This window comes from Zingiber officinale, chromosome 2B (assembly GCF_018446385.1).
Source record: "Zingiber officinale cultivar Zhangliang chromosome 2B, Zo_v1.1, whole genome shotgun sequence".
NCBI classification, from domain to species: Eukaryota; Viridiplantae; Streptophyta; class Magnoliopsida; order Zingiberales; family Zingiberaceae; genus Zingiber; species Zingiber officinale.
In genome coordinates this window covers 76,881,167-76,906,106 of record NC_055989.1, presented here as the reverse complement: position 1 = coordinate 76,906,106, position 24,940 = coordinate 76,881,167, and the positions used below count along the sequence as shown (strand labels likewise).

At 34.1% G+C, this 24,940-nt stretch overlaps 2 protein-coding genes across 10 annotated transcripts in view; one reads left to right on the top strand and one right to left on the bottom strand.

The window, feature by feature from the left end:
- The window catches only part of LOC122045948 (protein SHOOT GRAVITROPISM 6-like), a 36,532-nt gene extending 16,183 nt beyond the window's left edge, over positions 1 to 20,349 (top strand). For 4 of the 8 annotated variants that reach the window (XM_042606392.1, XM_042606390.1, XM_042606391.1 and 1 more), the window contains 24 exons: positions 2,992 to 3,137; positions 3,241 to 3,321; positions 3,415 to 3,515; positions 6,397 to 6,635; positions 6,703 to 6,812; positions 6,929 to 7,057; positions 7,139 to 7,213; positions 7,295 to 7,428; positions 7,504 to 7,576; positions 7,664 to 7,795; positions 8,391 to 8,569; positions 8,668 to 8,790; positions 8,877 to 8,937; positions 9,015 to 9,110; positions 10,973 to 11,073; positions 12,348 to 12,453; positions 16,441 to 16,554; positions 16,649 to 16,723; positions 17,684 to 17,782; positions 19,251 to 19,322; positions 19,407 to 19,492; positions 19,569 to 19,662; positions 19,734 to 19,841; positions 19,917 to 20,349. In XM_042606392.1, coding sequence (XP_042462326.1) covers positions 2,992 to 3,137; positions 3,241 to 3,321; positions 3,415 to 3,515; positions 6,397 to 6,635; positions 6,703 to 6,812; positions 6,929 to 7,057; positions 7,139 to 7,213; positions 7,295 to 7,428; positions 7,504 to 7,576; positions 7,664 to 7,795; positions 8,391 to 8,569; positions 8,668 to 8,790; positions 8,877 to 8,937; positions 9,015 to 9,110; positions 10,973 to 11,073; positions 12,348 to 12,453; positions 16,441 to 16,554; positions 16,649 to 16,723; positions 17,684 to 17,782; positions 19,251 to 19,322; positions 19,407 to 19,492; positions 19,569 to 19,662; positions 19,734 to 19,841; positions 19,917 to 20,084 — 2,702 coding nt within the window. In that variant the 3' untranslated portion in view covers positions 20,085 to 20,349. The other 4 variants (XM_042606393.1, XM_042606395.1, XM_042606397.1 and 1 more) reach the window with 4 other exon arrangements.
- A 475-nt stretch (positions 20,350 to 20,824) lies between these two features.
- Positions 20,825 to 23,226, bottom strand: LOC122045947 (ubiquitin-conjugating enzyme E2-23 kDa-like). Of its 2 annotated transcripts, none has more exons than XM_042606387.1 (6): positions 23,041 to 23,226; positions 22,848 to 22,927; positions 22,105 to 22,219; positions 21,918 to 21,970; positions 21,692 to 21,820; positions 20,825 to 21,084 (listed from the first exon to the last, which is right to left on the bottom strand). In XM_042606387.1, the coding sequence occupies exons 1-6, from the start codon at positions 23,082 to 23,084 to the stop codon at positions 20,948 to 20,950; spliced, it is 558 nt and encodes a 185-aa protein (XP_042462321.1). In that variant the 5' UTR covers positions 23,085 to 23,226; the 3' UTR covers positions 20,825 to 20,947. The 2 variants fall into 2 exon arrangements, with proteins under 2 accessions (XP_042462321.1, XP_042462322.1); XM_042606388.1 differs by having other exon boundaries at positions 23,030 to 23,194.
- Between the last annotated feature and the right edge of the window lie 1,714 nt (positions 23,227 to 24,940).

Below are 24,940 nucleotides of genomic sequence, written 5' to 3'. Positions count from 1 at the left end.
AGAAGACAAAACTTGTGGATCTACTCCTTGGCTCCCCACACAAAGAAGATCTCTTCTTCGTCCTAGACATACAAATGCATTGAGGAAATTGCCAGCATCTGACGTAGTTGGGTTTCTGCAAGCAATCCCAACAAAGCGGAATGCAACTATTATATGCTTTGTATAGTTCTTCTCTTTCTCATATATCTCTTTGATTTCTTCTCCTCAACTACTGCTATCGACTGGGATCATTGGATCAAAACAAGATTTGAATGTGAAATCGCCTAATTTCAAATTAAACCCATTGATTCCTTTTATTTCTCACTCGATACACTCGATTTGAGCAATTGCCACCATAAACCAGAGTGATTCTAATTGTTTTTTTTTTTTGTTTTTTAATGAGATTTCAGCACATGGTCGAGATATTACCCAAAATTGGATGGGGACCTTGGTCACAATTAGAACACATTTGGTCTTGGAAGAAGGGTGGTTGATACTTGATAGCATGGTTGGGCAGCAAAAATACTATGGAACAAAGGGCTTGTAGTGGTGGAACTTGGAAGTGTATTTCGTGACAAGCAACATAGGAGACATTGAATAAAGGGAGTTGTGTAAAGACAATTAAAACCCATGCATATAGAGCCTATATGTCTAACTAATTGATCAAAACAATTGCTGTGGATCTGAGTGTCCTATTCTTATCATTTCTAATAACATGATCCATATTTGCCCTCTGAACCAAGAAACAAGTGATTGGGGCATTCATATTTTTTTGTTCACGTTGATAATCTAACTTAATTAATGGAGAACACATCAACTCACTGTTAACTTTCACTTGACAATATTCAAATCAATCAGAGACTTGGATTTCTAAGAAATAGCAAGAATCTCCTTTGCTCACAGGATTTTGGATAACTTTGGCCAGGAAAATACAAAACAATGGCATGATTCTTTCAACTATACTTGTTTGAAGTTGAGTTCAGTTTTAACCTCAAGTTTGACAAGGGCTTCCCTATCAAGTGTTTGTTTAACCATTATTCATTTATTCCTATGCCAAATTTAAAATTTCCACTGCTAGGCGTGACAATCATATAAGCAGCTAGGTGTATGATTGATTTTTGACGGATATTCAGATTTTGGAGCAGGTCAAACATCTATTAAGTATAGTAGGAAGATGAGCCTAATGAACTTCTTTAGTCTTTAACTAGCTAAAATGGATTCCATGAATGTAAATGCTAGAATTTGGTGGTGTGAGATCTTGAATGTTCATTGTTTTGATATTCAAAGTATTGGCCATTTAGTAAAAGCTAGACTTTCTATGCCTAGCACTTTAAGAAAGATGCATTAAAAAACGGCCAATAGGTTCATCTGGAAGGAAGAATAGCAATATGTGATGACAAAAGAGCTAAGAGGGCCTAATAATTCATGTACTTGCTACTTATGTTGTCTCCTGAAAACCAGGTTTGTCAACACTAGAGCAATTTTACTAAAGTAGATTCTAGATTTCTTTGGGTTAGGTTATGCCGGAGCCAGTTTGAAGATTAGGTCTCAAATACGAGAATCCCTCCAGGGACCACTATTTATGCTTGCCTTTTTATTTCTATGCTTATAAGTCTGATTAATACCAGAATCCCAATGATGTGTTGGTCAGTAGAAAACATTTGCAACACATGTTCCTAGGTCAAGAACCACAAAAGTTCATCTGAACTTATCCTAGATCAATTAATGTGAAAATTTGCTGTAATTGTTTTTTTTCCTGCAGCCACACCGTTGTCAAATATTTCCTTCTTTTTCCCTGTGCAAATTTTATTTTTTGTTTACTCTTTCATATACTCAGTTTGGGCATTTTCAACTTTTTCGTTCTTGTTATTAGTAAAACTTGTTTGTACCAAGGTTTAAAATTTCGACCCGTGCCGAGCTTCCGGTCTTAGACTGGAACGATATGGTTTCGGTATCGTATCGTGCCGTGCCGATATAGTTTCGGTATTTTTTTATTTATATATAGTAATTATAAGATAAATATGTTTATGGTGTATATAAAAATAAGTTATATATTGATTTATTATAAGTTCTCCATTATTTAATAATTTAATATTGTTAGAAAAAATAATTAAAAATAATTTTATTTAAATAGAATTAATATATCAATAATTCAAATTAAAATGGAACTATCTATTATAATAATAATAATAATAATAATAATAATAATAATATAAATTAACTATTTATTCATTTAATTAATTGTTGATTAAATAATGTATATTTTAAATAGTAAACAAATATTAAGTAAAAAAAATTAAAATAATAAAAAAATATCAGAATATAAATATAATTTATTAATTTTTTTTGAATTTTTTAAATTTTTTTAGAATTTTTTAAAAAATTTAAATAAAATTTAAAATAATAAAAAATATATTAGAATATAAATAAGAATTATTATATATTTTTTAAAATTTTAAATGAAATTTAAAACATTATTTTTTCAGAATATTAATTAATAAAATTTATTTAAATTTTAAATATATTTTTTATATATTTTATTAGGATAATTTAATTAGGTTTTATCAAAACTTCTTCGAAATATCACATATCCTCCTTAGGAATTATTTAAATTAATTAAATAAAATAATTAATTATTAAAAAAGAAAAAACCTCGCAGACGCAAGATTGCTTGACGCCTGCGATCATTCGCCCACGATCCTCTCGGGGGGGCATTTGGCAGTGCTGGAAGGGTCGCCGGAAGCGTCCGGTGACGCTGGCAGGGTCGTCAGACGCTTTCGGCGACGCAGAAGGCGTTGGGTGCAATGCCTTCGGTGTTGAAGGCGTCGTGGGATGCCGCCGGAGGCGTCCCACGTCTCCTCCGGCGCCGCCGAGACGGGGACGCCTCCTGTGCCGATTTTGGCCGATCGGTGGAACGGTAAAAATTGTCCGTGCCGAGCGGCACGGAATAGCATTTCAACCCATGGTTTGTACATTGTATAATATTATTTGACTTTATCACTTCCTGTGCAGGTCGTGCTGTCATCAATGCTGCTGAAATGGGCATTTCATTCCCTTTGAAACGGAGAGATCAAATGCTTGATTATGTCCTGACATTGATGGGAAGAGATGAGAATGAGGGGTTGGTTGATTCAAGTACTGAGCATCTTCATACTCAGGTGGATGCTTTTTTTCTCATCGGACAGGAGTTTCCATTATAGGGTTAATAAAGATGTCTTTGCCCTCCTTTATGTGGAGATTTTTGAGTCAATTCTTTTGCAGAGTCTTGCTTTGAGTGCATGTAAGACTTTGGTTTTAGTGGAGCCAAGATTGCCAGTTGAAGCCAGAAACCGTGTTCTGAAGGTAGCTTGCTTAAGAGGTGTTTTATTTTCACCAGTCCTTTGACCTTGTCCTTATCTAAGTTTGTTGTTCTGAATTTATGATAACATCTTACAGGCAACTTTAGGTTTTTTTGCTTTATCAAGTGATCCTTCAGATATTATCAGTCCACTTGTGGACAATCTAATTTCTTTGTTGTGTGCTATTCTTTCGACCAGGTGAAACCCTATCACTTGAAAGTGCTGCTTTCTTCTTCATTTTGATACTTAATTCTTCTTTAAGTTTCTGTTTTTTTTTGTCTATATTACAATTTCCCATATGCATGAATAAGCTGTAATTTCTGTCCTGATTTTAAATCCAAAAGTCTAACCTTGACTCTAAGTGGATTTGTTAGTAGTGGATTACTACAGTTGATCAAACTTTCCCATAAGACATAAGTAGATTATCTATTTCTAGTGTACTTACAACTAACCAGGTGTTCCTTAGAGTAGGAAACTAATATGACTTGAGCTTCTTGTAGAGAATAAAGAAGCAATACGAAATCACATGCTTGAATTTTGTACGTAGTGTTAATGTTCATCAGTAAACAAAGGAGAGTACCAAAACCAAAAAGTGCTTACACAAACAAAGCTAGTTTTGTCTTGCAAATACAATTTACTAACTTAACATATCAAATATGACTGGATGACATTAGTCAAGCAAGATTCCAAGAAAAAAAAGCTGATATGCAGTGTGAACTTTGATACATCTTAAGAGATCACTGAAAATTTCAATTTTGATAAAACTGTTTACTCCCTATAATTGTGTCCAGAAAAACAATTTCTACAGTTTGAAGTGAGTGCCTAGTGGTATTTGCAGTCTAAGGTGGTTATAGGGGTTGAATATGGGAAATGGGAGAGAGAGGAACAGAGAGAAACGTGGTGTCTATCCACTCCCGTTGTGGTTGTATGAACTTTTTCTTTTTATGGAAATACACACGTTCCCTCCCTGTCCATATTCTTCATCAGCCCTGAGTGAGCAACAACATTTTGTAGAAGGAAGCCTTATTCTCCAATCTTTAGTGGTCTATTTGACATTAATTTCCGTAATCACAGCATATAGGAGGTGAGTTCTCTTCTCTGTTTCATGGACTTTGGAAGATTCATGAGGATGGGGTAATCGTGTCTCAGAGTACCTAACCTTTTGAAATCCTTATATTAACTTATCACTCTTTTGTTTGTATTGCTTAAATTTACATGTTCTACTTGTTTTTTTGGGTGCCCATCACACTAGAGGATTTCATATATAGCAATTTGAGTAGGTCATTTCTAAATTATAATGTACTTGCATGCTAATTAGGTGTTACTAATTTATGCCATTATTATCATACCCTAATATATAGCCTGGGTTGATCATGCAGTTTTTTTTGGTCGTCTACTTGAGGTATTCTATGCTATATTTGTGGGACAATACAATAGGTTTGAACATGGACATAGGACATAACTTGCATTGATTGACTTTCTTGTGGATGTTGATGTTTATACAGGATGTTGATTATATTTGTGGTCTTGGGCCTATTGGGATGATTTCTAGATCATTGTAGCAGTTATATTGGTCTTATTACCACTCACCTGTCATATAATAGTCACATTGGTGAGTGTGACGTGTTGCTAACTTTGGCAGGCATGCATGCGTTGAAGCATACATGAGGACATGTTGTAGACTTCTTGAGTATTTCAAGCTTCTACGACCTATTTTCTATCTAGTAGTTTGGGGTTTTATATATCACGTTTCTTCGTGTTTCTTTTACTTCACTTGCTTGTTAGTGCTTCTTTTAATATGTCGCTAGTGATGTAAACTTTGTGATTGGCTATGAAACTTGGATTTTTCTCTGGTTTATTTTTACAGCTTGCTTAATTTTTGAAAATGGAAGTTATGAAAATAATCAGTTTGAAATTCTTCGGTTCTTTTTTGTGGCATAGTTGATTTTGACCTAGCAGGTGTCAAAGAAATTGTCATTTGGTGATCAAATATGTCATTCCATGCTTATGACCATGAAGACCCACTTGGAGCATGACAATTTATTGATATCTGAGCAGGTCTATTTTGCTCGGATTTGTATAATTTTCCTTGGATTTTAGTTTATTGACTTGTTCTGGTCCAATCTTAGATGATGGATCTGAAATTTTCTTGCTTGGTCTTTTACTTGTGAAATTGTAGTGTTTTTCAATGTATTATCGGGTGATTTGTAACTGTTAAATGGTTTTAACATGTCAATTTTTTCAATTTCCTTTTTGCTTAGGTAGTGTCGGGATTGAGATTGAATTGAAGTTTTCTTTTGCTGGATATTTTATCATGTCAATTGATATTAACTCTTTGCTTCAAAAGTTGGTGTTGAAACCCTAATCTATCTATTTGACTTGACAACGTCCTGCAAATTTTGTAGTTTAAGGTGTTTGTTAAATAGATTATTATCAAGTCCTTTGAAGATTGTCACAACATACCTTTTAAATACCTGAGTTGTCAACTCTTAAAAGATCAAGATAGAACCTCACATATACCTGTTGTTGTGGTATTATTGTGTTTTTTGTTTTCGTTGTCTTAGTTTTATCCCCGTTTTTTGTGAGACATTTTCTAGTTTACTACCTTAAGATAGATAATATATGTGTTTCAGCTTAAGGGGAGTGTTAAAAATTATTAGATTGAATCTAGTCTAAGGCATACTTAGTCTTATGCCTTAATTTTATATAGAGTGAGGTATGCTTAAGTGATATAAGTACATGTGTTGTATCTCTACAATAATAATTACTATATTTCATCTCTCTCAATTTTTGATTTCCAAGTTCTCTTATTGCTTTAATCCTTTATTTATTCGAAATCGAGGAACAGAGTTCTATAAACATTTTTTGTTAATATTTATGTCATGTTGTGTTGTGCATATTATGGTCCAGCATTTTTTTGGGGGAATTCCTGCCAAGCAACTATCTATCTACATCTATCTATCTATATGTGTGTGTAGTTATAGTTAGCTTCCAAGACCCTTTTACGAATTGAAACTTGTTGATTTCAACTTGTTCTTTTATAACTGTTTGAGATGTCATTAAACTCATGCTTGACCAGTGGTGAAGATGGGCGGAGTCGAGCCGATCAGTTGCTGCATATTCTTAGACAGGTAGATTCATTTGTTTCATCTTCTGTGGAGCACCAAAGAAGAAGAGGTTGTACTGCTGTGTATGAACTGCTTCTAAAATTCCGAAACCTTTTTTCTGGAGGAGTTTGTGGTCTAGGCTGCCATTCAAGTTGTACTCACAGTAAACAGATTGACATAGCGACACAAAGAAAATTTCCCAATTTACCATGTAAGGACAATTAACTTTATAGATTTTATATACCTGTCTCTAATTCAGTCTCTTTGCATATTTTCAGCTGCATTTGTATTGCCGAGTCGGAACTATCTAAGCCTGGGTGAAAGAGTAATGACTTATCTTCCACGATGTGCAGATACAAGCTCTGAAGTTCGAAAATTAGCAGCTCAGGTACAATGTACATTTGACTTATAGAAATTCTATAGACCACTGAGTCAATTTTGTTGGTTTTGTAGATTATTGACCTATTCTTCAGCAAAACTAAGTCAATTTTGTTGCATTTGTAGATTCTTGGTCTATTATTCAGCATGGCATTATCACTTCCAAAACTGGCAGCATCTGTCGATTATAGCGATATTGAAGTTTCATACAGTGCCTTGTCCTCTCTTGAAGATGTTATTTCCATTTTAAGAAGGGTAGGAATTATATACTGTCTAATATATTAGTTTGTTCAGGTAATAATCAATTCGCAATCATTTTCTCTTTTGTTTTTTCAGGATGCATCTATAGATCAGTCTGAAACTTTCAATAGGGTTATTTCATCTGTTTGTGTTCTGCTAATGAGAGATGAGGTGACATAATATACTTTCTTGTTGATCATTCATTCTAGTCTCTTGTTGCTCTATTTCATTCTGCACTGATATTTTGAGCAGCTAGTTATCTCATTGAACACATGCACCTCGGCTATTTGTGACAAGATTAAGCAATCAGCAGACGGTGCTATTCAGGCTGTCACTGATTTCATCACTAAGCGAGGCAATGAATTGCATGAATTGGATATTTCAAGGTTTGGATTTGCATTATCTATCAGTTTGCATTTCAAATGTTGCACTTCCTAATCTAATTGTATTTATCATTTTAGGACAACACAATCTTTGCTTTCAGCAACTGTCACCACAACTGATAAACATACACGCCAGGAAGTACTGAATGCTGTATCCTTATTAGTTGATGTACGATTACTAGACTAGAAGAAGTGCTTACTCTATTTTCAGGCATTCTTTTTTCCATGACTCCACAAGATATCATGCTTGGCGGAGAGTACTAACTCAAGCACTGTCTTCAATGAAATCTTGGCTGCTGCTGGAAGGGACATAGCTAGTAAGGATGTTTCCAGGATTCGAGGTGGATGGCCAATGCAGGATGCATTTGTTGTGGGTATCTTTTCATTTGATTTCTGTTTACTTAGTAATGCAATATGACAGATTCAGACCCATATTGCTCACCTCTCTCTCTCTCTCTTCGACTGTAGATGAGCCATATAGCATCTATCTCAATAACAAAGAAAGCTGATTTGGAGATACATAATTGCTTTTGTCTGGAGAAAACTATTTAAATCATTTTTGTCTCAGAATATTTCCAGCTGTATGTTTAATAGAAGTTAGTTCGAGGGATATGACTACATTTTATGATGGTTGATATACCAAACTGAGGAAATTCATTCAATAGTTACAATACGATTAGATAAAATGTTAAATAATCTCTTGAAGGAAAAAAATAAATAAATTAGAATTTATAAACATGATGATAGATGACTGAAATGTGGGATCTAATTGGATAAACATTCTGGCACAAATCAAATTGCAATTCAATTTCTGTTGCAATACTGCACCTTGGATCTTACTAGAGTTGTTTGTAGCTAAAGCTCGAGAGCCTCCACAATTAACTTTTGTTTTCTGACTGAACTTTATCTCTAGATCTTGGTCTTTTAGCTTTTTTCTGGTTTCTATGTTGTCTTTCTCTTGATAGGCATTCTCCCAGCATCCTGTCCTTTCATATTCATTTCTGGAGTATGTTGTTTCTGTTCTTGATACACCTCTTCCTAAGACTGATATAGATAAAGGACAGCATTCTAATCACTCTATTGAAGCTCAAAATGATTGCCAGTTTCAGCAAGCAGCCATTCTTGCTATCACTGCATTTTTCAGGTGTGCTCTTTAGGATGTAAATTCTTTTGGTGAGCCTCTATTCTTGCAATATCATTTCTATTGGTTCCAAACTTATTTTGGAATTAACGGTATGGCAGAGGTGGTGGGAAAACTGGAAAAAGGGCAGTTGAGCAAAGTTATTCAACTGCCTTCTCTGTGCTTACACTGCAGCTTGGAAGTTGCCATGGGCTTGCTGGTCTTGGCCAACTTGAACCATTGCGGTAAAAACTTTTCCTCCAGAAACTCATTTTACTTGATGTATGCGATCAAGGCACTGACCCTTGATATTGTTTATATTACTTTGGAGACGGCTGCTATTAGCATTTCAGTCATTCTGTGATTGTGCTGGAGACATTGAGATGGGAAAGGTAGAATTCCTGTTATATACAATCTATAACTTCAATTCTATATAAAGAATTGAAGAAAAAATCTTTTTAATCTGTAGATATTGGCTAGAGATGGAGAAAACAAGGACAAAGAGAAGTTGATTGATTTGATTCAGGAGGTTGCTTCATGTACCTCCATGAAAAGGCCTAAAGAGGTAGTCTGTTATAAATATTTTGAAAAATTTTATGTATGTGTTCTTAAACATCATTACAGAGTGTTTCCAACATATGCTTGTCTTCATATCTAATATTATACTTGTCCTACATATTGACTATAAAAAATCCAGGTGAACCATAGAAGTGACTGTTAAATAATTTCTAAGAGTGAATATATCACCCACAAGTGTCTTTGATCTGTACTTGTTATGTTGTCCAGCACATTATGCATGGATGAGCCATGAAGGAAAACTAATGTAAAAGAAGGAAACAAAGGTTGCCACCATATTGGATCCTATACTTAAAAACTCTGACCCTTGACTTTCACAATCATCCTTTTTTTATTCAACAGTTCCAAATCAACTAGCATTCAAATAGACCACGACCTAAACCCCTCAATAGACACAAAACCACCTGAATTGCTACTATATTTGCATGTGATAAGTGCATGAGGATGTGGACCCAAGAAAAAGCTAAAGGTGAGCATTGCACTCATATGTGATGCACATGGAAGCTATGTGCAGGCTACTGCTGCAAGTGGTGTGGGCCGCAGAGGTTGATAATGGATGCAGCTCAATGACAGGGAATGTTGGCGATGCTTCAACTGTGAGGAGCAGGAAGGAGATGTGATGACAATTCATAAGTGTGGGGAAGAGGTTAGGGGTGCCTATTCAGTAGAAATTGAACCCATTTGAATCAAACCAAATTACATTAATTCAACTTTTTGCATATTGATTTTTTATGTAAATTGAACTGAATTATCATGTAAACCAAGTTGAAAACCAACTTAATTTATTTGTAATATTATGGACCTTTTCCTTAACATGAATTCTTGGGTGATTCAAAATAAATCTCATTGTCATTTTTTTATTATTCAAAAAAATAAAATTGGTTTTCCGATGTGGTTTTGTTGACAATGAACTAACCAAAATTTTAACAATCCAGATTGAACTGATTTGATAAAAACACAAACTTGACAGATAGTCAGATACTACCCCTGCCCCCTTATTTCTTTTCCCGCGATATTAATAAATATAATAGCAGATCTTGTTTAATCTGTAGCTGTACTGAATGAGATTTGGATTCATCATCTTTCCAATCTGAAAGAGTTGTGATGCAGGAGGATCCCGCCCGGCGTCAAGTTGCAACTTGCAAGCTTCTTTTTTCTTGGATAAGGATAATGCTAACTCTTTTGCTCTTTTTATGTATCAAACTGTGTTGTCATCTCTTTTCTTCTCTCCAGTCAATGTGAATGGATGGACTGCACGCATCTCCTGTCTAGAAAAGAATAATGTTAGTGGCATAATGTCATGTTTATCTTTTATAAAATGCCCTTGCACTTGGCTCAGCTAATATTGATAACATTGTCTAAGAATAGAATGCCCTCACGTAACCTCCACTCGTGGAGTTATTTTTTATTTAACCTTTCTCAGCCTTCTAACTTATCTGTGTCTATATTTGTACTACTTTGACAAAGTACACCTGTTAAGTTTTGCTAGGGCCTAAACCTGTGTATTTTATGTGTGATGCTTTACTTCCTTGCAGAAATATATGAACACCCTTCACTTGTTCTTTATTTCTCAGTTATGCAAAGATTAGTAAATAAGTTGCATGCTATCTACATTTTAGATCCATTTTGTATCTTTCTTCTAAAGGGGAGCCTTGGCACAATGGTAAAGTTGTTGCTTTGTGACCAAAAGGTCACGGGTTCGAATTCTGGAAACAGCCTCTTGCAAAAAAGCAGGGTAAGGCTGTGTACAATGGATCCTTCCCTAGGACCCTGCATAGCGGGAGCTTCGTGCACCGAGCTGCCCTTTTTTTGCATCTTTCTTCTGAATTCTCCGATATTTGTGTTTGACAGGTTTCACCAATAAGCATGATCTTGAGTAAAGCATTAAATAGGCATCAAAGGTTTCAAAGGGAAGCTGCTGCTGCTGCTTTATCAGAATTTATCCGTCATAGGTACTTTGTTAATTAACTTATCTCTTTTATAAATTTTATATGTTGAGAATGAAGTTCTCGGAAAATTGTGATAGCATTTGTGATGTTCCACCTAGGGTCAATCTACGGATGGGTAGATAACACCTAGATGCATGTAATCTTGATGAAATAATCATGCTTTGAATTGTGACATGCCAAATAAGACGGTTGAAATTACTCTTCTGATAAATTAATAAAACTTGATAGTCATTGATGTAATCTCTTTACTTGTTCTACTGACATTCATGACTATTGTATTGTGCTAACACTGGTCATGCTTTGATCTATTTTGACCTGTGAAATGAATGCAAAAAATGTTTTTTTTTTTAATTTCTTGTTATCTAATGGCTATATTTTTCTTTAGAAGTAAATAAGCTAGCAGAAGAATGATATTGGAATAAAATTTATATTAATTTATCTTGACACACATTGAAATAAAAATGAGTAAAAATCATTTCTAGTCCAACTATCTAATTGATATATTCTTATTAATACTTGAAATTTAAGTAAAGAATGATTAAATTAGTAAAATCTGAGAACTTCAACTCTAGCACAAAACGTATCTTAAACCTGCTTGCACTCAGTGCATGACACTTGATTTATAATTGAGATGCTTGTAACATTTTATAACTTAATTTTCTAAAAATTTAATTTAAATGATTTTTAATTTTTGTAGACTTGCATTTTCAAGTAAACAAGTTATGTGTATGAGGATTATATGATTAATACTAATTTGAATTGATCATGACACACTCTCAAGCATGCCAATGCATGTCAAATTTCAGCATGATACTACACCGAAATTGTACCATTCTGAAGAGGACTACAACTAAGAGTGTTAGCGTGGAACTTAGAGGCAACAAGAACATCCATGAAAACTAGCACAGATAACCAACCCAACATAAAACAAGGAATGGTGACATATGCTAAATAGGACAACTAGAATATGAGCATAGGTATATACTAAGAACTGGCAATGAGATGTAGCATTGACATTATCAGCAACTCACCTTACATATCATGAATGCAACAACCAAACCAAATATCTGTGCTACTCAGGTCAGGTCAGGTCTTCTTCATATTATTTTGTTCTGCTGGAAGATTCGAATGCACATACATAAGTACTAAGAATATTTTTTAAAATACTTCATATTTCACTAAAATTATGTTGTTTCATACTTATGTTCTTTTGAGCAAAATCATTATTGTTCAGTGTTGCTACAATTTGATTAACAATTAAAAATTGATCCTTGCAGTGACGGATTGTCTTCTGTGTTGGAACACGTTGTAGAAGTAATGTGCTTGCATGTTTCCGATGAATCACCGATTGTGAGAAGCCTTTGTTTGTGTGGACTTGTTCAGGTTATTTTTCAGATACTTAATATTTTTATTCAATTGTATAAAAGTAGCATCTCATGTAATCCTGTCATTTTCCTTATTATAATTTATTCTGATGGTTTAAGATATTAGCCAGAAGTTGATACTGTCCTTTTGTTTGATAAGTGTGCTACCATGTCAGCTCTCTACCAAGTGATGGAAAACCTTAGTTTATGTATTACTCTGGAACCACTAAGTACCAATCTCACAAGAGCACTGCCATTAAAGGATTGTCCTTCACTTGTGGATTGTTTGTGAGCTGAACTCAGTGTGCTACCATATCAGCTCTCTACCAAGTGATGGAAAACCTTAGTTTATGGATTGCTCAGGAACCACTAAGTACCAATCTCATAAGAGCACTGCCATTAAAGGATTTTCCTTCACTTGTGGATTGTTTGTGAGCAGAACTCACTCTGCCACGAGGTCAGAGGTCGTAGGTAGGTAATATAGCATGCACAAGCACTTGACCAAAAGACTCTACGAGGTGCCATTTGCTGCAAAAAGCAAGGTTGCTTCCAAAGGAAGGCTTCATCTTTGGTGACTAGCAAATGGAGGGTGCATGGCCTTTTACAACAGGTGCAAGCAATTGAGTAGAAGTTTCCTATGGTATGCAGAACAAGAGCATGGAGAAATATCAGATTTTGAGTAGCATTCATGGAAGGTGGATCCAGCACAACTAAGTAACAAAAGAACTCTCTGGATATCCTTTTTCTGAGCTTTCACTTTAACTCCACCCGACCAAACTGACTAAGCAAACCTTTTATGAGTTCTTCATACCCCTTAAAACTGAGGATCTGATTCTAATATATCCATACTTTTCTTCTACAATTTAAGCCATTTGAAATCTTTTAGGGAAAATTTTAGAATAAGTCTCATACTTTTGAGCCTTTTCCAAACGCATCAGACTTTTGGAAACGACAGAATACCTGCCCCCTTTGCTCCGGCACTTGCTGCTACTATTAACTTCTATCATCTCCATTCCAGACATTAGATATCTATACTATATATATAATACAAAAAGGGTAGCCCGGTGCACGAAGCTTCCGCTATGCGGGTCCCGGGGAAGGATCTATTGTATGCAGTCTTACCCTGCTTTTTTGCAAGAGGTTGTTTCCAGGATTCGAACCCGTGACCTTTTAGTCATAAAGCCACATTGCGCCAAGACTCCCCTTCACTATATATATAATGTAACCTCCCAAATCTTTTTTTTCCTCGTATTCTTTGGAATATGTAACTTTTTTCTACAACTCTAGATTATATAATCATAGGCTAATCTTCATCAACTGGATCATCTTGATTCATGCGTGAACTGGGATAAGCTTGCTTATAAAATACTTTGCAAAGCTAGTTAATAAGTGCCTAACATGGATTCACCTATATAAACTGCAGCTGAAGATGCAAGAATAAGAATTTAAATGCAAGAAAAATAATTCAAGAAACAACACGCCTTGCACTCTATATACCCCTTCTTTAGTGATGGAAGGCAAACTGTGCTCCCACTTAGAGCAGGAGCCCCACCAGAAGTTGCCAAGAAAAATAAGCAGCAAATTCTCAAAGTAAGCTAAGCAAGGAAAGCAAACAAAGACTCTGCAGTTAATCTGTGAATCTGGCTATGAATTTGGCTGGGTCAAATCAAGTATTGGTTCTTTCTTCATTTGCTATGCTTTCCAAGAATTCACCATCACTTTCTCTTAAACATATTCTTTCTTTTCCTTAGTCAAGTATCTCTATAAACTAATTCAATCATGGATTAAGGAGCTGTATAATACCATGCAATATGCCTAATGCATAACTTACATGGGAAACAATGGTCATACCAGGATTGGATGGTTTTTCATGAATACCAGGTTTACCATTTAAATGGGCCAAATTCCAGGTGTATTGCCTGTATTTGGAGTACATTTGATAAGTGGCTGATCAATCTTTAACTCATATAGGAGTGAGCTCATGACTTATCACGACCCACCCTCTCTATCATTCAATCATACATTAATCTATTCACATAAAGCTCATGTCTCTGATTTCCACTCTCATTCAATTATGTCCATAGCTCAAATGTAGTTTGCCTTTGAAGGTGAACAATGAGTAAGAACATAGATTATAAATTTGTACCTTTTCTAACTGCTTGGGCCTTTAGGATGATTTCTTATGTTAAATTTTTAAGTTGTCATTTTGATTGAGTTTTTTTTTTTTGTTGATTCTCCTTTTATGACTATATCTATTGAAACCGGAAAATTATTGATGTAGCTATTTTCTATAACTTGGTGAAAGGCATTTTTAATAGCCATTTGACATAGCGAATAACTATTGGTTCTATTGATTCGCACACGAATACCAGGAAGTGATCTTCTAAACCTGTAGATTCAAAAGAATACCCGGAAATAGACATCCAAAAACTACACAAAGCTTTGGGGAAAAGAACAGCGTGGCCAAATTATTATTAATCATAGACTTCTCTTAACATCAACTAAACATACCCTTATATAGACCCAAAACCCTATTTTGTAAAAAAGAGAAATTATCAACAATACCCTAAATACTAAAAAAACCCATAAATGACCACAAATGAAAATTATCAAAATTAGTAATAAAATTCTTCCGTTTCCGCATCATTCTCTCCAAGGTGGAGAAAATTCGTTCTCGAATTTAGAACAGTATCAGGTGGTATCCTAGGAGGAAGTGCATCTGATACTAAATCGGTAAAATCTAATAGTAGCCGTTGGACTTTGGGAATCCTCGTTGTTCAACTAATGAGCATGACATCGTAAACACTGTTCTTGTCCATCTTCATGTCCCTTAGGTACTTCTCATTAATGGAATCCATTCTTACCATTTTGTGGCTATCAAATTCACCATAATCTTGCTCAGGAGGAACCATGGGATCACCTTCAAGTTTGCTTTGTTTTTTCTTTGATGGAAGATCTTTCTCTCCTGCGAACATGTCTTCATCAGCTTTTCTTGATTTGTCTCCAGCATTTAGTAAGAAATTTTGATATGCTTGCCAATTTTCAGAAGCTGCCTCCTCCCTTAATGAACCTTTATCATTGCCATATGCATCTAAATATTCAACAGTTTTTGTTGGATGATCTTCTACTTTATCATCGTCATCAATTTCTTCCTTGTCATAAACTAGATCACCGAATATTTCAATTTTGTTGTTCGTATCTTCCTCATACATAAAAACTCCTTCCTTCTCATCAAGAACATCATCTTCCTCCTCATCAAAAACATCCTCGTCCTCTGTGTTTGTCCAACGATTGTTATTGTGTTGAACAGGACTTACTCTATTCAAAGTTTCCAACATCGCTGTCATCCTTTTTGTTAGCTGATCCACAAACAAGAGAAACTAATCAACCATCTCGAGACATCGTTGCTCCATATCACAATCAAAAGCATTGTCGACATGTTGCAATGGCATGATTCCACAAGATCGTATTCGCCTTTTGCCACAATGATTCCACAAGATCAACTTAGCTCTGATACCAACTGATGCCGTAGATAACTATCAGTTCCGTTGATTCGTGTACAAATAGCGAGAAGCGATCTTCTAAATCTGTTGATTCAAAAGAATACTAGGAAATAAGCATTCAAAAACTACATGAAGCTTTGGGGAAAAGAACGGCGTGGTCGAATGATTATTAATCAAAGACTCCCCTTAACATCAACTAAACATACCCTTATATAGATCAAAAATCCTAATCTATAAAAAATACCCTAAATACAAAAAACCCCAAAAATTACCAAAAATGGAAATCATCAAAATAGTAATAACATTCTTCCGTTCCCACATCACCATTGGAATATTATGATTGTTATGATGTGACTTTTATTGCATGTGTTTTTGAAATAAATAATTTTTGCATTTGATTTGGATCATACTTCTCTTCTTTCTTCTAATGGAAATTCTTTTTTCACTATTCTAGACCACTAGACTAAGTACCACTTGATTTCAATTGCTTTTCCTTGTTGCAGATTCCAGAGAGTCACATGCATAACTATATTGCACAAGTTCTTGGAGTTATTGTAGCTTTACTTGAAGACCCTGATGAATCTGTTCAATTGACAGCAGTGCAATGCCTGCTTAGTGTAGGATATTACATATTTGGGGACTTCTACTTTTCTATCATTTTTTAAGCCTATGTTTTCATTTATATGGATTACTAATTAACTGGGACTGTAGGTTCTCAACACAGCACCTGAAGAGGCTGTGAATCACATTTTAATAAATCTGTCTGTCCGACTGCGCAATCTGCAGGTGCCTCCTTGATTATTTTTTATTATTATTTTCAGATGCACCAAATTAGTTGTAAATATGGGCAACCAAATTTATGCAAAGGATTCATGCTTCCATCAACATTGACACAAAAAATGTTTTTTCTTTTTTAGATCTTTTATCTTATACATCCCAAAGAATTAAGATTATTAGTATTAATAGGTTATCAGTGTGGTGGGTTTACCCATATGTTGCTTTTTTAGGAGTAGAGTTGTGAAATTAATCCTATTAATATGCTTTGTTTCATGGGGAGGTGTACACAACTTCCCCTTTTATTGATGGTTTGCAGTGGAGTTGGATGGGAATGGTGTATTTAAGGGAGGGAAAGCATTAAGAAACAAATTTCTGATACCAACTAATATAGCAGGAGGAACAACTCAACTTATTGAAAGAGGAAAAGTATTATTAATTGAAAAAATAATCAAATACGAGGGATCCTAACTTCTTATATAGATATAAATCAGTACAAGTATAAGACCTATTCTTTGTAAAAAAATTGTACTACTTAGTTACCCAAAAACTTTAATAAATTCTCGAATAAATTTAAATGACTTTTTAAAAATCTAAACAAATTTTAAAATATCTAAATAATTTGTTGAAATTTTTTAACAAACTTTCAACTAAATCTAAACAACCTTCTAAATAAACCGTAACTATGCCATTAGAGTTATGGTTTTCTCAAAAGCTATTTCCCTTGAGGGTGGCTATTTTTGGCACCTTCATCACCAGCAGCCAAGCTGCTATAGCATGATGATACTGGCAGCAAACAAAATGGCATTCCCATTTCGCTATCATATGCTAATCACAGTGCAAATGTTGAATTTCTGGCATGTACGTATGACTATATCAATATATTTATGCATATACATGGGCTAAAATTTTGTTTCTGGCACGGCTGATAAAGTTTGTTCTCATAGTAGATCATATTGCTTTCATGATTAGATCTGCATGAATGAAAAAATGCGTTCCAAAGCTTTTGCTGCCTATGGAGCACTGAGCAAGTATGCAAAGGGTTCGCAGCACCAGGCTTTTGTGGAGCAGGTACGTTATGCTATCATGAATGGTAAACATTATTTGATATCTTCCCATCATGATTTCTAGCACTGTTGCAATTTTGAAATAATCACAATTCAATGTTCACATCCTTTTTGGGTTATATGCTTGGTCAAATTTGCTTTTGATTGACTACTGTCTGTTCCAAGATAGAAATCTCAATAATAAGTTTTACAGTTTCTAAACAGATCAAATTGACAAACATAAAACAAAATTACTTGGATTGTTGGTTCAGTGCTTTACTGTTATACCATTTTTTTTGGTGCTTTTTTCTATAGGACTTTTTACCTAGTTGCTTTTCACCCTTAGATTTGCAGAGTTGAAAATATCCCTCACGGCAGTGGATAAGTTGCAAATGTTTTCTTTTATTGATGATATGGATGAAGTATCTCTAGATAAATGTTTGTGATTGGAATTATTGATAATCAAGTAGCGGCAGTGGCTTGGTTCCTTGCAAGTTACATTTATTAATGCTAGCAAGTGCCATATTCTTCAAAAATGACTCACCTAAAAAGTTCTTGAATACTGTGTGATTGAAATAAAAAAAATTATATAGTTTGTCTCATGTATTTTGAATTTTGGAAAACAAACGCTTAACTTAGTATCTATCTACATTCTACATAACGGGGAAAGCTTATGTCAGATGCAGTTTGTATGTGTTTCTTTATGCTCATTAGATATGGATTAATGCACTAAAACGAACCAAGTTTTAAAATTTCAAGCCATGTCAAAATTTCTGGAACAAATATTGTTACAGTACCATGCTAATGCTTCGACATATGATGCCGTTGGAGAGTTAAGAGGGGTAGGAGGAAGGAGATGAAAAAGAAGACAACTATAAGTTAGAATATATAATCACATGATATTATTTGTTCCTAGTAGTATTTTGTTTTGATTATTTATCGAAGTGATATGTTTTGACCATGGTGTCCGGCACCATACGAGATTTCAAACCATGCAACAAACAATAGTATCATCTTCTTGGGATACAATGTACAGTTTTATCTGTCCTAAAAATTCTTGAAGTCATTGTCTTCTAACCTAAATGTCTATTAAGAAATGTGCTGTTTAGGGAGGGGCTCAACAGTTGTAGTTACTAATACCGTGACTTTTAATTTGATCAGAAGTATGGCTCAGGAATTTGACAAGGAACTAGAGTGATGCGCACACTGAATAGCAAACTTTCTCATGTTTAATTAAATTAGTTTAATTGTTTGGAGTTGTTTCCATGTTTGTGATAATTTTAGTTTGTTACTAGGAAATTTTTATTTTTGCAATTTGCAATGGTACATATGTGCAACTGCATCATCTTTTGTCTAGAAATGCTTTCCCAACTACATGCTCAGGCATTTAATTACGTCAAAGGTTAAGCGCATAAATCAGTAGATCCAGCTTTTTTGTGTTCTCTTGAGATCTGTTGCAGCTCAACAGTCTCATTGTTTTGTACTTGTTTCAGGTTCATGCTACCATCCCTCGCCTCATTCTCCATCTTCATGATGATGATCTCAATGTTCGTCAGGCATGCAGGGTATAAATTCTGCAATGTTTTTTATTTCTTGATTATTTTTTTATTTTAGTAAAGCTGACTGCGTCCTTTTCTTAACCTGCTTAGGTTACCCTTCGACAACTTGCACCCTTGATCGAAGTCGATGGCTTCTCCAACCTTTTTAACAAACAAGTTTTCAGTTCCGAAAGGAGGTAACATATTACACTTTTGATTTTTGAGCACATGGATGAAGTAACATTAGGCAAGCCTATTCCTTTGATGCCACAGAAGCGATTATGAGGATTTCATAAGAGATTTTTCGAGGCATGCCTATCAACTCCTGTCTCCCAGAGTTAATAGTTATTTGGCATCATTGATCCAGGTATTAATGCAAGGAAACTTCTCACATTCACTTTAATTGAACATTCCCAATTCCATAATTTTGTCGTGCAGGCATTTGATTCGCCTTGGCCAGTGATACAAGCAAATGCAGTGTACTTCTCTAGTTGCTTGCTGTCACTCGCGGAAGATCAACGTTCGTTGGCTCCATACTGTTCACAGGTTTAGTGAAGGGATCCCAACTGTGTCATCATAGTTGTTTGTACTAAAGAGACTGAATGACATCTTTTTTCCCAGGCATTGGGGGCATTAGTGAACAAGATGAGTAAATCGACAGATGCGACTGTCCGAGCATCATGCTCTTTTGCACTGGGTATTTTGATAAAGGCTTTCAACCCACTCGCTTCTGCAACACAACAACCATTCGATCGTGCTGACTCCAGTAGAAGTAATGTTTTCGAATAAGTTGCTAGATTTCACATCCCATTGAAGTGACAAAGGTAAAGAAAGTAAAAAAACTCCGTGGCAGTTCTTCAGTTTACTCGAGTTCAATAACTAGTCCAAAGTTTTTTTTTGTTGTATAATATCCCTTTTGTTCATGTGATGTATAGATATAGTTGCTTGGTAGTGTGTTATACCATTTAATTTGTTCATTCTGTAAATTAATGGTGTATATTCATTAATTTTCACTGGAAGGTTTGTTTTGATATAATGTTTAATTTTGGCTCTAGTTCGGTTTGAAATAAAAATTGAGCTCGAGTTTAATTTGAGTTGTCGGAATTTTGATTCGGATAAAATCAAATTATAAATCAAAATGATTTGAATTTGAATTAAGTTATTCGCATCTTGAGCTATTTAAATTGGAATCATACAAAAAAAAAAGTTCAATTCAAATTCAACTTGTGATCTGCTCATAAACAATCGAACAAAATTCTGAGTTCGAATTTGACTAAAAAAATAAATAATAATGAACATGTTCAAATTCAAGTTAAATTTGATAATTTCAAATATGAATTAAATATTCTTTGAGATGACTCGAAAAGCACAAGAGGAGGCTTGATTTGTTTGTACTCCTAATTCAATCGATGACCAAAAACCTCAGCTCAAAATGAGATTTCAAATCTTAATAAGAACTCATCTCAATTCAATCATCAGAATTATGGGACTACATTCACTTGTTTTTATAATCAAACACTGCAATCCCATAAAATAAACATCTTGATTGAGCAATACTTATTTACAATGACAAATGAAAGAAAAAAGTTTTAATTTTTTTTTTAATTTCTTTTTTGCAAGTAGTTGAAACAAAGATTTACATGAAACCCTAATCAAGGATCAGGTTTTCCCACCACTTGTTCATCACTAGAATCATACTCGTTATTATCTTCACTCAGTTCTTCATCACTAGATTTGTCATCTGAATCATTCCCCACATCTTCAGGCTTTGCATATCTCTGACAGTATTCTGGAAACGAACGAAAACACACAGAATGAGAACCTAAATGAGTCGAATATTAATGACAGTGAAGAAACAAACTCAATTGATATAAAAGGATAAAGAGTTAGAAATAGTGTGTTGGGTACTCGTATGATGATATGTCTGAATACGAGTAACATAGTACAGAAATAAAAAATCAAACTTAATAAATCCCGAGAGATTCACATAGTAAACTTTCTGGATTCGTTTTCGAATATAAGAAACATGAAATTGTCTGTGTTCCAACTATTTAAGGTTAACTACATTAATCTAATTTCTCTATCGAGTTCTACGTAAGGCTATATCACTAGAGGAATGGTTTTATAGTTTGCTTCTATCCCTTACACCTTCCACTAAAAAAGATTCAACTCTTGCACTATAACATTTATTTGGGCTCTTCGAGCAATTTTTTAAGGCTTTTCTCATTTTTCTTATGCAACGTATGCTTGTTTCAATCAATAAACAACATCAGGTGGACGAAAGTCTTTACAAAGAATAACGAACTTGACTAAAGCTGAGGAATAAGGTAGACGAGAAACAATACGAGCATGTGACTTTTGAAACATAATTAAACATAGGATAGGCAATCTATCACCTTTCACTTTTAGTTCGTAAGCAGGTTTATCCCGCATCATAAGCGCTGCAGCCTCCCCATTCAGTGGGTCTGAAGGGTTTGGATATAGAAGAAGTTGCGGGAGAAAAACTTCAAACACATTGACAAGATCTGCAACACGAAATGCAAAAGAATACTCGAACTGAATAGGCCAAGCTTATGCCACCACAAAGTTCATCAATAAAAGTATTCAAGGAAAGTTCAATACCGAACATAGGACTCCAAGTTTGGTTGATAACATCCAAACAAACTGAACCAGACCTGAGTCATTCGAAGAAAAAATAAAGTGATTTGGTTTTTTAGATTGAAGAAAATAATGGACACCTAGAAAGGCCAAGTGAGAAACCGTCATCCATGATTATGGGCTAACAGTGTGAAGAAGTAAACAGACTTACATTTCATCGACGTTAGGATGATATATCTTATTAACAAAGCCAATTGAGGGAGATTTGTAAGGATAAGCATCTGGCAGTTCCACTCTTATTCTCCACACTCCTCCTTGATACAAACCTTCCATGAACAACAATGAAACAGAAAATACTATCAACTTATGACAAGTGAGCCAATATGAGATATACAAATCAACAGGGACTAAATTATCATAAAATTTTAAAAGTCATTACAGAAACATACAATCAGAAGTGATCAAGCTCCGCAAAGCCAAAGCAACCTTTTTTTTAAGCATAACATCAACAGCCAAGCCTTTATCCCGCTAAGTGAGGTCGATTATATGGATTCTCCTATGCCAATAGGCTCAATCCCCTACTATATCATCATCTATATCTAAATGAATCTCTCTTCCTATATTAATGTGTGTTTGTCATGTTCTCACGTCGCCTAAGTAGGATATTTATTGATCACCTAAGTACATCAATTCTGAATGTTCATCTAAGGTGGAACAAACTAAAGGAAATTAGTAGTTGGGGTTTTATTAGAGGTCAGCTAAACGGACCTTATCCCTTCACAAATTTGGAAGTCTGTATCGAAGATCAAGCATGTCAAAAACCTCTCTCTACTAAACGAAGAAGAAAAGAAGAGAAATGGAAACTAAATCTGATAAGCAAGAACACATGAACATATTAGAGAAACAGACAAAAGGAAAACAAGAACAAAGCCTTATTATTGGCAGATGATGTACTGTCATTTGGGCCATGGAAGTCCACGAAGAACTCTTGCATCCCATCGTTCAGCATCTCCACCTTGTAGTCACTCATCATCCTGTAAGAAACAAGAAAAAGGAGAAAACAAATTTGTTTCTTTTCAGTAAGAAGGTAAACAAAGCAAGATTTTGGGAACAAAGTAGGGAATTTTTTTTTCTGCCAGCGATCTACAGTTTCATGAGGTCCATCTCGCGGCGCTTGCTCGGAGAAGACATCTCGATCGCGCTTCCTCGGCCGGCTCCGGCGGAGATGGAGGGGGATGAGGCGGAGTTAGGCAGGCGGCGCCTCTAAAAATTCCTGCCTTTCTCCTCCGCCGCAAGGTCGATTATGGGAAAGGCATTGGAGAAATAAAAAAAAGTAAAAACAGTTGATTAGATTCCATCACATAATTTTTTTTTTTTTGATATATGTTTATTGGAATTGTTAAAAAGACATTTTTCTTATTTATTATCACCTACGTATATTTTATTTTTTTAAAAATTATTATATTTTTATATTATTATAATAGTAACTGTTATTTAATTATATCAATGAGTTGTTACACAATTTTATTTGCTCACGTAATTGTTATAGTATAATATTAATTAATATTAATCCGGAATAAAATCTACGTTGTAATCCGGAATAAAATCTACGTTGTAACTAAATTTATAGGGTTTTTTTTTTAATAATACATGTATCCAGGGTGAGAAAAGGTGAATACGTTCGCCCTCAGTATTTTCGCCCTCAGTATTTTATTTGTATAGTTCAGGCTTCCTAATTGGGTGATAATTTTTAAGTTAATTTTTTTTTTAAGATTTTACTTTTAGGGTTCAGATTTCTCAATTAGATTATAGTATTTAGTTAAAAGAAAAATTAAAAATGAAATAAATTTAAGTATTTACAGAGTATTGTAATATGTTGAGGGGATATATTAATGTATTAGGGATTTATATAACAAAATATTGATTTTTTTTAATTCAAAATTTCTTTGTTTTTTTATTACTTTTTTAATTTTGAATTAAAAAATAATTAAAATATTTTTTAAGATATATTTTCTAGGGTTCAGGCTTCTCAATTGGGTTAGAATTTTTAAACTAATTTTCTTGTTTAAAATTTTACCTATAGGATTCAGGCTTCTTCCTAATTGTATTATAGTATTTAGTTAAAAGAAAATTTAAAAATAAAATAAATTTAAATATTTATGGAGTATTGTAATATGTTTAGGAGATATATCTATGTATTAAGATTTTATATAGAAAAATAAAAATCTTTAAAATAAAATAATTTTTTTTAAAAAAAAAAAGAAAGATGATATGCTGCGCGACGCGCAGTATGGTCGCGCAGCATATCACAACTCTTATATATATATATATATATATATATATATATATATATATATATATATATATATATATATATATTTTTGGTGCCCCTAAAATTTGTGGGCCCGAGGCACTTGCCTCACAATTTACATTAAAGGTCCGGGCCTGGTTGATTAGAATTGAAGGAGCAACTATTAACTATATTTGTTACAATACAATTTATTTAAAATAGCTAAATTGTAGTTGCTATGATATCACTATATATATATATATATATATATATATATATATATATATATATATGTGATTTCAATAAAGGTTTTTTTTTTTTTTTGCATTTTTCAAAAAAAAATATTACTTGCAACTTTATTTTCTATTCCTTTGCTTTCCTATTTCATTGTTACTCTTTAACTAAATAACACAATACTCCCTTAAATTTTCCATATCGTTTTTTTTTTTGTCTTTGCTCTTTGTAATTTACCATTATAATCTTTGGATTCTTATCACATCATTAAATTTTGAACAAAAAAATTCCGTTTTTTTTTGTACATATCCAAATAATATTTCAATCTTCCTCGTCTTCTTTTACAATTATCAACCCAATTGTTTTTCCATCGAAATTATCTTTGTAAAGATGAGTCGATACTCGACCTAAGTAATTAAAAGCGTTAACAAGTCGCATTATTTGTCATTGATCGTGTGTTACATATGAAAGGCAACTTGAAGATTCATAGAAGACTCACGAAAGGATCACAAAGGGCTTACAC